The sequence below is a fragment of the Anabas testudineus genome, chromosome 1 (genome assembly GCF_900324465.2).
Source record: "Anabas testudineus chromosome 1, fAnaTes1.2, whole genome shotgun sequence".
Classification (NCBI taxonomy): domain Eukaryota; kingdom Metazoa; phylum Chordata; class Actinopteri; order Anabantiformes; family Anabantidae; genus Anabas; species Anabas testudineus.
This window is the reverse complement of record NC_046610.1, coordinates 2,368,397-2,381,481: the sequence shown is the minus strand read 5'-3', so window position 1 is coordinate 2,381,481 and position 13,085 is coordinate 2,368,397. Positions and strand designations below refer to the sequence as shown.

At 39.3% G+C, this 13,085-nt stretch overlaps 1 protein-coding gene across 3 annotated transcripts; it reads right to left on the bottom strand.

Annotated features, from left to right (window-relative positions):
- Positions 1-458: 458 nt before the first annotated feature.
- sp2 (sp2 transcription factor) lies at positions 459-12,852 on the bottom strand. 3 transcript variants are annotated; one of them, XM_026360922.1, is made up of 9 exons: positions 12,806-12,852; positions 9,761-9,837; positions 9,162-9,209; positions 8,226-8,993; positions 6,678-6,896; positions 5,965-6,259; positions 4,953-5,130; positions 4,477-4,670; positions 459-4,201 (listed from the first exon to the last, which is right to left on the bottom strand). In XM_026360922.1, exons 1-9 carry the CDS (start codon positions 12,810-12,812, stop codon positions 4,101-4,103), a joined length of 1,887 nt encoding a protein of 628 aa, XP_026216707.1. In that variant the 5' UTR covers positions 12,813-12,852; the 3' UTR covers positions 459-4,100. The 3 variants fall into 3 exon arrangements, with proteins under 3 accessions (XP_026216707.1, XP_026216708.1, XP_026216709.1); XM_026360923.1 differs by lacking the exon at positions 12,806-12,852 and adding an exon at positions 12,562-12,794; XM_026360924.1 differs by lacking the exon at positions 9,162-9,209.
- Positions 12,853-13,085: the final 233 nt, after the last annotated feature.

Genomic DNA, 13,085 nt, shown 5'->3' with positions numbered 1-13,085 from the left:
ACAGCATTTCAGTAAAAAAATAATAATAATAATAATTTTGCAACAATTTGGTAAGTTAATTGCAATAAATAAGAAAATTGGCACATTAAAATATGTAAATGTTAACATACATGCTGCTATACTGTAAATCAGAAAAGTTGCTTTCGTTCTTAGTTTATTGTCATAATTTGTCCCAGAAAGACATAAAATATTAAATATTTTAATTATATACTTTACTAATTTGGTCACTGATATTTGCATATGATGTGTGATTTCTGTTTTGACACTTAATGCTTGTGTCAGTCTGGATAAATGTTTGTTTAATTTGGCTCTTTGACTTAATTCTGTCAATAAGACATTAGACCAATTGGAACACATTGCATAAAAACGTAATTGTGCAGCTAATAAATGACTTAATGTAAAGAAATCTATAACTGATCCGACAATAAGAGACAGAAGCATAAATTGTTTACGTTCTTTATTGAGGTGGCATCTGTAAAAAAGGAGCAAACTTTATATTTGAGCACCTTTATACAAGTTATAAAATAAGATGCTGGTTCAGTGGGTTCTCCTGATATACACAACAACCAGCTGCAGCACACTGTGTGACATACAGGTCTTTAAAAGGAGAAGCATTTAATTCACGGAAAACCAAGCAACAGAATTATCTTAATTTGGAAAATCTCATTATATTTATTTATAATCAAGGTTAAATTTACAAATTTGGTGACCTGAAATTTAAATCAGTGCACATGACATTAGCATGTAACATAAGTTACAATAAAACACAAAAGGAATTGTACAAATGTGAACTGGAATTAGACAGAAAACATCTTTAAATACTGGGTGGAGTTGTCTAAGGCATCTTTAATTCAATAGAAAAAAGATCTAGGAGTCCTATACAAAGCAGGAATGAAGCTATACAATGTCACATTATATTTTATTCCTTACACGCTGTACAAAAGTCATTTCCTTCAACGCTAGCCACAGCAGCCGCAACACTGGGGAGCTTAATTTTCATTTTTTAATATCCTACATTTACTGTGTCTACCAGACACACCCTGTATTTACATATTGAAACATGAAATACAAACATAAATATGAGCAGGCTCTTTCTATCCACCCAAATATCTTCAGACACATTCTTAAAAAAATACACCACATATTGTCCAGCTTTACGTCATCAGTCGTCCCTGTGAAACACTTCACAAAACTGGTTCAAAGTGCTTTAAAAAGATTTCTATCTTCAGCTTTCTGGTCAAATTTCTCTGTTGTTTATGGAGGAAGGGTTGGTGTTGGATATTATTAAGGAAGGTTGCACCATCCATTAACATTTATGTCACAGCATGAAAAACCACAGTGAAAACTCAACAAAGAGGTGAAGCTAATTTGACCAAAAAGCATATTCAACAATAAGTTGGTGTATTTCTTAAATAAAAGGAATTCCCATACAAGTCCAAGCTTCAAACTGGCTGTTAGCAAAAAGTCAATCCATCTTCATTATATCAAAAAACGATATGAGCAACAGTATGTTTTCTGTAAAGTAAAAGATATTTAAGTAACGTATGAGAATACTGTACAGTAGGCCTAATGCTGGTCATCTGTATATCAACAAAAGTATTAGTTCAGAATTAAAGCTGTCACATAGCTGGAAAACAATCACGTACAAAATAACTAATCGAAGGCCTGAGAAAGCTGCTTTCTTTTCCTTTTTTTGCATCTTGTGACATGATTGTCGAGTCAGGCCAAATAACTGGAAATATGATCATATATACAGCAATGCATAGGCTACAAATCACCAAACTATACTGTGAGTAAAGCAGAAAAAAAGTTACCCTGGAGTTTTGTTTTTGAATCACTAATGGTAATTGGGGCTGGGCATCATTTGGTACCAATCATTTCCTTTCTTTGACACCTTACTTTAAGAATAATGTAGAACATACAATACAAACATCTTCCATGTTAAAAACAACACAAACAGCCATGTAAGAACTTCCACAGAACAGTGTCTCAAACCGGCAAATGTTCGATTTAAATCAGGAACTATGTGATGAAAAAAAAAAACCAAGTGAAGAATCTGATCAAACATTCGATGCAAACTCTCTGTACTTGACAGCTTGGATTTTAGTACCAGAAAAGTATTAACATTTGATACCCAGCCTTAGATATATTCGTACCTGTTGTAGTATCCAACACGGATAAACAACCATGTAGCATCTCAGAGGAAAACAAGGGGCTTATCATAAGGGAGACTGACTCCTCTGATCACTGAATATTTCACTGAATTAAATGTTTTTCAAGTGGAAACTTCAAGAGACTTTTTTTTTTTTTAACTCCTGTGTTGCTTCAGGTGTATCAACTCAGACAATCCACAGGGAAATAAAGGTGTTCTCCAGGAAGCTTAAGGTTTTTGCAGCATTTCCCTAAAGTTTAAGAACTTTAGTTTAGGTAGTAAATAGTTTAATATCTGATATTATTATTATAATTAATAATATTATTATTGGGCTTTGTCAAATTGTGACAGGTTATTGGTAAACGTTTCAAGGATTTACACTCATTTGATAATTTTGGAAGATCGGCTCAAATTTAAACCTTCCCAAATGTGGTATTTCTCAAAGATCAATCCTGGGTCCACTATTATTCTTTTTTTGTCTTCCCTTTGTGAAATTGTTTCTAATCATTAAGCTAATTCTGTATGTAAGAACATTTATTTGATGTACTAATGAAAAAAAAGTTTCACAAGCATTTTAAAGTGATGTAATTCTAACCACAATTGGTCCCGGCTACAGATTCTGCATTAGTTAGACACAAAATTGTGTTTTTACATGTCTGAGAGTGACAGTCAATCAAGGTTTTATAATCTAATATCATCAGGACTGTCCAACTTTCTTATCCAAATGAAAACATATTATATTACCAAGCAAATGCCTTCTGTTAACATTTATTAACTTTGAAAAGACTGAATTTGTTTGCATTCAGGCCATCGCATTCAGAAGTCAAGAACTTTCCCAAAATATGCTTAAGAGTATTTTTGTTTGAACACTGATGTAACATTTTTTGACTATTTTTAAGGCACCCTATCTTATGGTAACAAACTGCATACTAGACCCCTTTAAGCCAAGCTACATCTGAAGTGCTGCTTTGTTGCAAGGAACTGTCTAAACATCGAATTGCATGGCTAGAGGAGCTCAGGCCAATGTGGTCAGCACCCTCAAAGAACACATCTTAAAATGTGTTTCTATTTCAGCGTTACAAAAATTCCGCCCCCCCCCCATTTTTAACTTTAAGTGATCAGCTTCCATTTCTATATCAAGTTTTTCAACATACTCAATTTGTACATCAATTTGTAACAATTGTATGGAAAAGTTTATAAATAGTTTATTATCATTATTAATATTATGTATAATAGTATGCATATACACAATTTAAAAACAGCCAATGTAAACTTCTAAAGGTCTTCAAAAGTCTTGTGAGGGGAGTTTTGGTGCAATGGTCCCCAACGGTTTGAATAAATCAGCAGAAACTCCTGCTTAAAACAAACAGCTTAAAACAAAATTAACCTTCCAGTGAGGTAAAGTAAATTTCTGTTCAATTTACAAAACAGGTTGTTAATTTTTTCCTTTTTTGATGCTTCACAGCCAATTTCTGAGAGCTCCAGGTGTTCCACAAAAAATAAATATTAAAAATAAATTTTGGGAGAGAGATGGATATTGTGACTAGAGTCCTGTGGTCTCAGGTTGGTGTCTGAAATCATTCTGTGTTGTTCCTCCAGAGAAGTTCATAAATAAGCAGATCGCACCAAGCATTTGTGTCTGAAGCCTCGCCATCTAATCATCTTACACGTTCAGTCCGGGCTGTTTCTGGCTTCTGGCCAGACCAGGGCAAAGAAACAAAAATAAACTATTATTATTACATTTTCTGGAACAAGTCCATCAAGAAGGATGTCTTTGTACATCACGTTACTCAGTGTCCTGGAGGAGTGAGAGGGGATATAAGGACTTTATCTTGGAGTATTTCCCATTATGGGATAAGTCACAGACACTCCCTCTCTCCTCTGCACTTCCTTTCTCCAACACAGTCTTCAGTTTCTGAGAGTTTGTCTGCGTATACGCTGAGTCTGCTCACAGGTTCTTGGTGTTTATGTGAGTCTTGTAATGCTTCGTCAGGTGGTCACTCCTCATGAAGCGCTTCTGACACTGGGTGCACTCAAACCGCTTGTCTCCTGTAGGGGCAGACAAGAAAGAAAGTGAGGTGGGGTAAAAAGCCTTCCAAACACAATAAACTAAAGTGCTTACTTAGTTTTGGCAATAAACTAATACTATCATCCTTTGAATTCATCTGTTTCCTGTTGAAAAGCTTTTACCACAATCTGCAGTTTTCACCACACCCAAGTTTATTAACTACCCAATCCTGCTCTGCTGTGGAATGAAACTCAACATCCTGTGTAAGCCTTTGTGGGTGTGTGTATTTACATGTGTTATTCAGTGTCTACTGCACCTGTGTGCGTCCTGGCGTGCCGCTGCAGCTCATCGCTGCGTGTGAAACGTTTCCCGCAGAAAACCCAGTTGCAGACAAACGGCCTCTCGCCGGTGTGCAGCCGGACATGAGCTCTGAGCAGTGACGTTTTCCTGAACGTCTTCTCACAGCCAGGGACGTGGCAGATGTGCTTCCTCTTCCCCACCTCCCCAGGCCTGTAGAGTGTACACGCAGACACACACACAGTGAGGCATGCAAGTGATGAGTGCTGCAGAGATAAGCACCTTTCACTGTTTGATTCAGCATTAACACTGACTTAAATAAATAAATTGTTAGTAGAACTTTTAAAGTCTCTGCTCTGATTTTTTGTCAGTGTCACCAGCAGACAACTGTGACATGACTGATTCTGAGGAAATGTTTATGGAATGTTCCACATTACACATTAGCCAGGAAAATATCATACTGGCACATATTAGTCCTTCCCTTGAGACACTCACCTCTTGTCTGCATCTTTACAGTTGGGACAAGTGCAGGCCATGCGTCGCTTCTTCTCTGCTGGTTGGCTGGGCAGCTCCAGTGTCAGGGTCTGGTCCACTTGGATGGCCTGCTGGCCTTGCGTTGTCGCCAGCTGGAGCCCTCCACCCTGCATCGTTTGCACCGTTAGGTGCTGCTGGCCTGCCAAACAGAGACACAGACACACTGTCAGAGACACAGCAGGGCTCCTACAAGACATACCAAGCTCCTCTAATTAGACTAGCAGTTGACTGCTATGAGTCACATTAAGCAGAAATTCTAATTATTGATTAATTTGTACATTACCATGATGATGATTTGACAATAAATTCAAAATACATGGAGCTTTAATCTGGAGGTGAACTGGAGCTTTTCAAACAATTAAGGACTGATGTCTTGACGTACAGTTGATCCCCTTATAGTATTTGGTAATATGCTAGCACTGCTGCAGTGAAGATCCAGTTCTTGTACGATGTAACCAAAATAGCAATTTCACCCTGTGTGATTATATAAGTGCAAAAAGTTGTGATTTAATTACACAAATATTTATGTGTATATGTGGCAATCTGTTCTATGTTTGCCAGGATGCTCTACTCCTCAAATAAAGATATCACAGTGTGTGGTCACATGACTTCCCGCTGCAGAGATGTTAATTTTGGTCCTGTGATGCTACATTTAGCAGTTTTCAAACAACTTTAGCAGAAAAATTAGCAACAAAGCTAGTGACTTTGTGGCCAGACATTAGCAACTTTTATTGAGGCCAGTTTCTAAAATGTGAAGTGGAAATAAGGCACAGTTTTTCTCACTATTATCACATCTAATCATCACAAAATCTTCGATAACTGAGAAGACAGCTGACTACAGCGAATCGAGATGTTATATTTGTGACATTTTGAAAATAAGTGACTGGAGCTGTATGAGTGTTTGCAAATACAACAATTCAGTAAATGTACTTTCCACTGTTCTGTCCTCTAGGCTGGAAACACATCGACTCACCCCCTGCGTTGGTGATGGTGACAGGAACTCCCTGCACTTGGACTCCATTGATGCTGATCGTCTGCACCGCCTGGGCTGCTGAGGAGAGCTGCGACGCATTCAGTGCTATCATACCCCCTGCTGGGGCAATTTTTGCCAGAGTCCTCTCCTTTCGCCCCCCTGTCGGCGTCTTCTTGGTGTTGGCCGGGGGTGATGTGGTGGTTGTAGCAACCGATGTGGTGGGTGTCGTCGTGGTGGAAACCGAGTCCTGGAGCAGAACTGACTGCCACTCGCCTGATGTTGTTTTGAAAAGGATCTGAGGGAAGAAGATATCAAAGACTGATTCAAGCTTATTTAAACTATAAATGTAATTCTCAAGACAGGGGGCCAATTTCCAATTTAACCTTAAAGACAAAAGTCTCAAACCTAAAATATATTATTGCTGAGCTAAAATATAAAAAGACCTGAACCACTTTTAGAGTAATTCTATTTTAAATACTAAACCAGGAAGAATTTCTGTATCCCTGCAACAAGCACACCTTCAGAGAGGATGTTTAGCACAAGTACAAACATTCCATCACCTCAGCGGTCAGGTCTGAGCCCTGAACATGCTTGTTCATGTTTACATTTGATATTGTAGGCATGCTGAGTTATTGGTGCACTCCTGGGATTCAGAAAAGCTTTTAACGACAATCAGCCAAACGGCTGATAAAACAGAGTGTCTGAATAGATACCTGTGTCGGTGTTGGCTCTGTCGAGGTGACCTGCAGGTTCGAGGGGACTGACTGTCTCTGTGGCACGGGCGGCAGCGTGGCAGAGGCAGCTTGCACCACCTTCAAGGCCTGCTGGGGGATCTGAACCACCTGAGAATCTGTTTTGGGCTGGACCAGCTGCACTTGCTGCACCACAGCTGGCTGCCCAGGACTCTGAACGATCAATAGGTTGTTACCAGCCTGCAAATACAGACACAGGAGGGGTTACCCTGTGATGTTCAGGTGCCAGCCTTTTACCTGAATTGGTGTGATCACGAAAAAGAAGAAGGGTACCAGGATGCTGCACGCAAGGATAGTGAAAATTATGGGGTCATCTCTTTCTAGACCACAGTTTCACCACTACTACAGTTAAGCTCAGCTTTCATGCATTAATTGATCTAATGGCCACTTGAGGGAAGCTGTTAATAAAAGTCTTAAGCTGAATCTTTCAATATCCAACAGCATGTTTAAACACTAGCATCCATCACTTAACAAATATAAATACAGTCTGTTTATATTGAATTCTATTTTTTTTATTTGTATAGCGCCAAATCACAACAGAAGTCATCTCCAGTCTGTACATAAACACACACTGTACATGACTACCTGCTGTGTGAATAACCTATTTCACCAATAAATATTTATTCCAGCAATATTTTTCACCTGTTTCTGTGTACATACTTATGTTATTTTTTACTTTTACCAAATTATATACTCCCTCACTTTGCTTGTACATAACAATGATCTTTCTTTCTTTCTTTGTACTGTATCTACCTGAACACTATTACTGGTATTGTGTGTACATACACAGAGTGCCACCATAAACTGGAGTCAAATTCCTTGTATACACATGAATACACCTGTCCAATTAAGCAGATTCTGATTTCTTTAGCTGCTCAAAGCTCCACCAAGTTCACCAGCTAGTCGCTAATTGTGTGTACTTATCCAAAACAGCTGCTCCTGGAAACTATGCAGATGAGGATATAAAGAGTTAATGAAAACACTGAAGCTGCAGACTGTAAACCCAAAACAATGAGCTTAAAGATTAAAATGCCGTGTATAGCAGGAGAATGGCAGAGTCTGGTAATCAACCTCAATGGTTTGTTACTATAAGGTGGACCTTTGACCCAAATGTGTCAGAGAAATTCACAGGATGGATTGGTCTGCAAGTCTTCTGAATTTAGTCAACAATTAAACACCGTTTAAGTTCTTAAGTTCTTTTAACTGTTAATTGTATTTGCTTAATAAAAGGGTCAACTGTCACTTACTTATTTACTTAATTTTATTTGTTTATTTTGTTTTAAATTCAATACATTTATGTTTTGGATCTTTGATCTTGGAATTGGACCATATTAAAATATATTTTATCACAGATAGTGTAGTGATGGTGTGTTGATAAAATTATCAGTCAGTGGTCACTACACTTCCAGAACATGATACTGTAGTGTAGTATGGGACTGTAGATTACAAAGATTAGTGTGCATGTGTGTTACTTTTACGGGTATCTTCTTGTATCACTGCCAGACGTACCTGTATGATGTTGTCACCAGCTTCAATCACTATGGTCTCCATCTGTTCTGGGGGTGGGGAAGCAGCCTGTGCAGGAGGAGGTGGAGGAAGAGGCGGTGGAGGCTGAGGAGTCAGAACCACTTTCTTCTTCCTCCCTCGACGTCCCTTTCCAGACATGGGAGGAGCAGCTGCTGTCTCTGTGACGATTTGCGTCCCGCCCACCTCTCCTGTTGCCACATTGACCGGCAGTGTGAGGCCACTGGGCAGCTGCACCATGTTTGCCGCCGTGTTGTTTGGCTTTCGCGCCTTAGGGGAAGGTTTGATGGCTACAGTCTTCTGTGGGGTTACCGGAGTGGTGGCGGGCGCAGGAGCTGGCACAGTCATAGGAGTGGTGATGATGGCCTGGTTGGTGCCTGGTATGAGCTGGATCTGACCACCCTGTGGCATGACCTGGATAGTCTGGGTGCCCTGAATCTGTGGCACCACTTGGTACTGGATGTTGGTGGGGGCTGGAGTATTGGTGCGGGCCGGACTTTGCTGGATAGTGAGAACGATGGGGCTGCCAGGGGCCGTGGAGCCCAGGCCAGTGGGGAGCTGGATCACATTGCCCTTGGCTGAGAGAAAACCTAGGTTTTTAGGCGGAGCGGGGGCAATCGGAGCCGGCTTTATGGGGAGGAGTCTGCGAGGCTGCGGCTGTGCTGGTGGAGAGGTGGCAGGAGCCTGAGCAGCGGGAGGACCGATCTTACTGCAGGTAGCAGCCAGTAGGGCCAAAGGAGAAGGCTGTGTGTCCTGCAGGGAGAAAAACAGTCAGACATGACAACTCAGATAAAACTCACAGTGTCTGCGTTTAAACCATCCTGAGTAGAAACGGCTCAGCACTAAGAAAGAGAAACGGGTGAGAAAGCAAGAGAAAAGAAGCTAAAATAAACGAGTCGAATAAGTGATGCGAGTTTCCACCTGCAAAGGTTTTGCGCTCCACTGTGATCCATGTGTGGAATCCTCAAGCTGCAGGACAAGGAAGCATCTACATGAATGTCAGCTCAGCTATGACATAACACAAATTATGACTTATAAAGGTGAGAATTGTTTAGTGTAAGCATTTTATGTTCACGTATAAGAATCAAATCATCTAAAGAGAATTAAATTTTCTTTTTCTTTCTCTTCATAAGCACAATTCCAATTTATCACCATATCACATTTTTCACACAGTGCAGATGAGACAAAATATCCTAGGTTATTTGGGAAGTACAAGTTAAAACTGTGCTTCCATACTCAGATTTTTAGTTTTATCATATCTACATATAACAATATTGATTTAAAGCTGATATAATCACTGTGAACTGCTAAAGAAGTGCATTTTTGCAATGCCTTACTACTGTTTATCAAATCACGTGTATGAAGTGCTTTGAAAGACAAGTTCACGCTTTTGCTCAGTATGATTCTGGCACAATCATGTCTCTACAGTGTGCAGTAACATGAAGACAGCATAGTTAAATAGAGATAATGACAAAAGGAGTACAAATAGTAACAGCACACCACTTCTGGCTGTTACTCACTTGTGTGGAAGCGGTGGAGGGCTGAAGGTATTCACTGGGACTGACAGTAACCGTGGTGGCCATACTGTCCTGTTGTTCTGGAAAACACAGAGACAGCACAGTCAGATTCAGACTGCAGCAACTATTCAAAGACACCACAGGACATTAATACAAAACAGAAACAGGTCTGAGACAACAAAGCTCTGTAACGTCCTACTGTAATCACAATCTGTTACACTGTCATTATGCTTAGTTTAGTTAGTGTGTGTGTGTGTGTTATCCTTTTAGAAATTCTTTTCACATCTGTACCAACCTTTGGACATAAACACAGAGATTACTATTTATCTTTACTGCACATTGGGAGCATGACTATAATATTATTATGATCATTATGATTATTATAATGATTTATCTTAAAGTTAAAGCAGACCAAAGACTAGCAGGGAAATTATGATGAGCCTCATGTGTCACTGTTTTGGGATTTGGTATTGCTCTTAACAGAGCAACATGTTGTTTTATCCTAATTTACTGGTTACAAGTACATTTACTGCTAAACTTTTTTTTTTTATTTGTTATACTTTATTGTTCCTCATGAGGAAATTGTTGTTTGAAGAGTATCACATATATGATGGAACTACTATAGAATTTCAATGTGTGTCCAAGGAGACTTTAACATTTAGCCATGAGGAACCAGGAGTAAAACCACTAACCCTGCAGTGACCTTTTTAATCACAGTGCACACCACCTGATCATTTCTTGTTATTTTACCTGGATTTGGTCAATGCTACAATAATGGAGATAATTACACAGTTTTAAATTAAGGACAATAAAGTGTGTCTCAGACATTTATAAAATAAGCATTTGAATCTTCTGTTTAGTTAGTCGGCATATGTATATTTAACCATAGTAAATCCTCAGAAGAATGCTACCTATAAGTTGAGGATGTTACTGACAAATTTCTCCTGGTAAAGTCATGCTTTTACAATTTAAAGTGAATAACCTATTCCAGACATTAATGCCTGAATACAGCATGAAACGCCATCACAGCTTTTAACAAATAACACTAGTAGTGCTTCGGGGGTATTTTCAGTTTCTGCTGAACATGTTCCCTCATTTATGAACATGTGAAACAAACAGAAATATTAGTGTATTATTTGAGTTGAGTTCAAAGCAGGTCAAACACGTCAAACACTTAAAAGCAAACATCAGGTGACACATGACAGCCTCAGACAGGGCCATTCTGCAGACCCATAATATTAGTAAGGGAACATTTTCATCACAGATCTACTCTAACTGAAAAAGATGTTGATTTCACGCTTTCACTGGAGAGCATTAAACTAGGGCAGTTTGTGCCTCTAAAGTAATAAAAGTACATTTAAGTCAGGGAGCTGAGGATTTGTGTTTTGCCTATTTTATAGCTGCCACTATTCATCAAATAATGAATTAGTGATCAGTGACAGTCTTTCCAAACATTTGCTGCTTTTAGATCTGAGGAATTTTCTCTGTCACTGACTTTACAGAGCAAACAATGAGTGGACAAAATATTGGGCAAAATTAACTGATAATGACAATAATTATTAGCTGCGGTATGTTTGTTGAAAGATAAACGCCTTGACATTTTAAAATAAGAACAAAACACATTTAGCAACTATGTTCTGAAGATTTACATAGTTGTCAAAACTTTGGATGATATAAATATGGTACGGGCTGCAAAAATAAAAAACTATTTAGCTGGAAATAGGTCTGCTTTCTGAGTTTACACATTAATAACAAGAAATATACGGATATGATGTGTGCATGCATGTATAACATAACAGAAGGAACGATGTAACTGACATAAGTGGCTTAGAACAAACTGTGCAAGGATGTGACATTTCTGGTGGTTGTGTTTGTTTTCACAATATTTGTTTCCTAATAGAGGAAAATGGATTAGGAAAGTAGGGCAAATTGGGAAATCAGTTTAAACTCTTATACGAGTAAAGTTACTTACTAAGGTTTTAACTATTTTCTAGCCGACATATCATTTGTCTTTTTCTTTTCTTTTCTACAAAACACATAACTCAGCTCTGTGGCTTAAAACATGAAAGGTACAAACTGAAGCTTCACATCAACCCTACTCAAACATGAGCACTCCAAAACGCACAGGATAAAGAGCTACATGGGTACCATTTCCACAACAAGACCAAATTCTTCCACATCTTCTGTCAACAATGAACTTCAACCTGACAGAAAGTAACCTCTGTGTCATAAGACAAAACAGAACCGTTTCCTATGTCAGAGCTGCACGGCTCATTAAGTGAAAGTCTTAAATATGCAGCGGGTGATCGTGGTGCTTTAACTTGACTGTCAAACCAAAAACATTCAGTCTGCTGAGCAGCTAATCTCTCTGGACTTAGCTGAGATGATTTTTGCATATACCACTGTAGAGCTGCTGCAGAAACTAACGTTTAGCAGACAGCATCAGAAAAATGAACGTAGGTTTAGCTGTTTCTTTAAACCTTATGGCGCAAATAGAAAAAATGTGTGGCCTCAAAATAGCGCCGCCATCAATCAGATACCGTTGGTTTGCTTTGCTGTGGACATCCAGCTACTAACGTTAGCTAGCTAACTAGCAACACTGACCGGGGCAAGCTGAAGAGGCTAACAGCTAGCTTACGCTGGTGTGGATACGTGTGCAGCTTCGTTTGAAGAACCAATATGATGTTGCAGCACTTGAACAACGCTGTTTTTTATTGTGGAATAGGTGGATAGATGGAATGCACGGTCACACATTGGCAAAAGAAATAAAGAGCCAGCTAACGTTAGCTAGCTACATAGCTTACATTAGCATATTTGGCTAGCTGACGCGTAGCTAGCAAGTCAAACTCTCTTTGATAACGTTACAGAAAAAGAAAGGCAGCCCTTTCCGGAAGTGCATTGCTTATTTTAGTTAACAAAAAAACCCCAGTTCTCTTGAAACATACTTATTCGCACTGCATCATGTGCTGTACTTTTCTACTAAATGCAAATATAACGTTTAAAGAAGCAGATTGTAATATAAACACCAATGTTTTAATTCCTACCCACCGCTCATGACGACATTCGCTCTCCGCGAGCCTTGAAGACCGAGCCCGTGGAAGAATCCGCCCGCACTGCTGCACCAATCCACGAACAATAGACGGTTGAGCGACAGTCGGAACGCCCAATCGTGTTGAGCTGTCGTCGTGATTGAAATTAAACTGAACCAATCCCTGTGTATCGTTTATGAACGTCAGTGGATGGATGACTGTTCGACCAATGAGATGTCATGTTTGTGTCAGTGGGGGCGTTCCTAAAGGGTGGGCCCCTATCCAGGCTGTAGCCTATA